Here is a 3566-nt window from a genome sequence, read left to right as displayed (position 1 = left end):
TTCTTCCTCTGAGGTGTTGGCTACACTGGAACGAGAGGATTTGATCTGATTCGTCGCTGTGGTGTTGGAGGTAGGGAGTGTTTAATGTTAGATGGTGTCTTTTAAGGTTTGTATGTTGATCCCATGTTACGTGGTGTTTTGCGAATTTTGGTTACACGAGATGCTCGCTGCCTTTCACTCCGTGTACTAATTTTGATACGAAGTAAAGGCATAACGTTATAGATTGTATAGATATTACAATTGCATAATTTTGTAGTTTTCATATGAATGTGAAGACCACGTAAAAATTATGACTAGGTATCTCATTTATTTTAACAGATGATTAGCAACCATTTTGTGCGGATTTTTCATTCTGGACAATCTTTTTGGAATTCTGTAAACAAGTCATTTTTAGGAAAGCTTCGGAAGAAAACGGGGTACACATTTGCCAACTGCAGAAAAGCGCTTGAACTTCATGATGGTGATATGGAGAAGGTAAAAATCAACTCCCATTCTCATTGGAATGACAGTAACGTTCGAAGGTAGAATTATTTATATGAACCATACGTTTTCTTATAGGCAGAAAAGTGGTTACACGAACAGGCACAAGCCCTTGGATGGGCCAAGGCAACAAAACTTGAAGGGCGACCCACAGCACAAGGTCTGGTAGGAGTAGCAGTAAATCAGAACATTGCAACCATTGTAGAAGTGAACTGCGAAACAGATTTTGTGGCCAGGAACAAAACTTTCCAGACTTTGGTTGATTCTGTAGCCAGTGCTTGCCTCAGGTTTGCAGTCAAACAGACTACTGGATCTGCACTGACTAAGGTAATACATTAATAAATTTGCATAAGATATGGCCCAACAAGTATGCTTATCTACTTATCCTTAATATGCACCATTGAACTATTCATCACACTTCATGCATGTAAAATCAAACCAATAATTTAAAGTTTAATATTGAAATGATTAAATTGCTAGTTAAGAGTGCAGATTCTCAACCACATCCTAGATTTCTTATCCAACTTCACATGAAGTTGTTTTAAAGGAGTATTAATATTCACTATCATAACCTGAAGTGGAATAATGTAATCAAAGGTTTTCAGCAATGTGCGCCTTAACAGAGAATTTATACTTATTTTCTTACAGTAGAAATGCATGAAAAATGTCTAAGCAGGCAAGACAACACAGTTATGTATATTGATACCAGAGTGATTTAATTAAATTTGAATTGCTTTCAGATTGAACTTGATTCAGAAAGACTAAAATCACTGCCAGGTGAGGATGGGAAACCTCTGTCTGACCACACAGCTCTGTTGATTGGAAGTGTGGGAGAGAATGTAGCTCTGCGTCGTGCATGTTTCTTCCAGGCTAGCAAAGGAATACTTGTGGCAGGCTACACACATCCAGCTCCACAAAAGAGTAATAGGACACTGTTTGGAAAATATGGAGCCCTGGTTTCATTCAAGCAGGTATTGCCAGGAACTCCAGCAGAAGAGACAGTGGCAAAGCTTCCTGTGGAGCAACTTGGTAGGCTGCTGTGTCAGCACATCATAGGTAAGACAAGTACACCTCCCCCCCCCAAAAAAAAATTATGATATTATGATAATAAAAAATGGAAATGGAGGATTTAGTAATATGTAGTGTGGCAGAATGGTACCAACATTTCAGAGGAACCTGGTGCCTCCATTTTAAGGAAGGAGCACTCTTATATCCAGAAGATGGATGCAGCAGGTATGAATGTTTCAGAGGAATCTGTAGTAGGTTCCTCTGAAATGTTGGTGTCTTTCTACCAGAATACATGGAGTCGTGTCCCAGAAGACTGTAATCTTTATGTTCATTCATGTCAGAACCCCGAATCTCATGAAATTGAGAATATTTAAAAATTACATTTTTGTTCTTTTTAATTTGGGTTAAATTTAACTTTGCTTAAGCTAGTGCATGTGCAATAACAGATTGTTGCAATGTAGCTTTAAAGTTGTGTATGCATGCCCCAGCGAAAGATAAAATTGATGATATAAGGATAGGTTCTACGAAGAACTAAAACAAGTATTTGATAAATTCCCAAGGTACCATATGAAAATTTTGATAGGAGATTTGAATGCCAAAGTAGGTAGGGAAGATATTTTCAAACTAACGACTGGGAATGAGAGTTTGCACAAAATTCATAATGATAATGGAGTTAAAGTAATAAACTTTGACACATCAAAAATTCTTATTGTCAAAGTACAATATTCCCACACCGTAACATTCATAAATGTAACAGACATCTCCTGATGGGAAGACACACAATTGAATCGACCATATTTTGATAGGTAGGAGATGTCATTCAAATATACTTGATCTCTGATCATTAGGGCAGCAGATTGTGATATTGTGATACTGGCCACTACCTGGTGGTAGCAAAGGCAGCGAAAGACTGGCAGTGAGTAAGCAAACAATGCACAAAAAGCATATGGAGAGGTTCAATCTCAGGAAATTAAACGAGGTAAACGTTAACAAGCAGTAGCTTGTTGAAATCTCAAATAGGTCCATAGCTTTGGAAGACTTAGACACTGAGGTGAATGTTAAAGAAGCTTGAGAAACTGTTAGAGAGAATATCAAAATTTATGCCAAAGAGAGTCTAGATTATTATGAACCAAAGAAGCATAAGCCATGGTTCTATAAAGGATGCTCAGAATTATTAGACAAAAGAAAACAGACCAAATTGCAGTAGTTACAGGATCCAAGCGAAATAAATCGGGATAAGCTGAACAATCAAAGACGCGAAATCAGCAGGCATTTCAGGAATAAAAAGAAGGAATATCTGAAAGACAAAATTGATGAGCTTGCAGCGAACAGTAAGAACAAGAACAATAGAGTCCTGTACAGAGGAATAAATGACTTCAAGAGGGGTTACCAACCTAGAAGTAACTTAGTGAAGGATGAGAATGGTGATCTGCTTGCAGATTTTCACAACATTTTGAGTAGGTGGAGGAACTGCTTCTCTCAGTTATTGAATGTACAGAGGGTCAGTGATGTTAGGCAGATAGAAGTACATATAGCTGAGCCAATAATACCTGATCCAAGATCTTTTGAGGTTGAAATTGCTATTGCAAAATTGAAAAGATATAATCACCAGGTAATGATCAAATTCTGGGAGAACTTAGTCAAGCAGGAGGTGAAATATTACATTCTAAGATCCATAAGCTAATTAATTCTGTTTGAAATAAGGAAGAATTGCCTGATCAGTGGAAGGGGTCTATTGTTGTACCAGTTCACAAGAATGGGATAAAAAGACAAGGTTGAATGGAGGGCATTAACCCTGAAGCTTGGGGGTTGCGAAGCGAGTCAGGTGTAGACCTACGTGGCCTTGTGGATCTGGTGTCAAGTCCTGGAGGTTTCTTGAGGGAACAGTTTAGAGGCTTCCATGACTTGCTGAGACAAAACCCCATCTCTCTGTTCACATTGTTTGGATGGAGTTCAATCTCAATGGCTTCTCTAATGGTGCAATCCATATATTGGGTCTTTGTGGCGAGGATGGAGGTATTCTGAAGCTGAATGCTGTGTCCCAAATTGATGCTATATTCAGCCACAGCTGACTTGTC

At 38.4% G+C, this 3566-nt stretch overlaps 1 protein-coding gene across 2 annotated transcripts; it reads left to right on the top strand.

The window, feature by feature from the left end:
• Nucleotides 1-1468, top strand: LOC111865625 (elongation factor Ts, mitochondrial; the record flags this gene model as incomplete). Of its 2 annotated transcripts, none has more annotated exon segments than XM_033751894.1 (4): nt 1-70; nt 319-474; nt 559-807; nt 1221-1468. In XM_033751894.1, coding segments are annotated over 3 exon segments (653 nt in total), but the record flags the coding sequence as incomplete, so codon positions are not given.
• Between the last annotated feature and the right edge of the window lie 2098 nt (nt 1469-3566).

This window comes from Cryptotermes secundus, unplaced genomic scaffold, assembly GCF_002891405.2.
Source record: "Cryptotermes secundus unplaced genomic scaffold, Csec_1.0 scaffold2481, whole genome shotgun sequence".
Lineage (NCBI taxonomy): Eukaryota > Metazoa > Arthropoda > Insecta > Blattodea > Kalotermitidae > Cryptotermes > Cryptotermes secundus.
The sequence above is the reverse complement of the archived record's forward strand: the minus strand, read 5'-3'. Positions and strand labels throughout refer to the sequence as shown.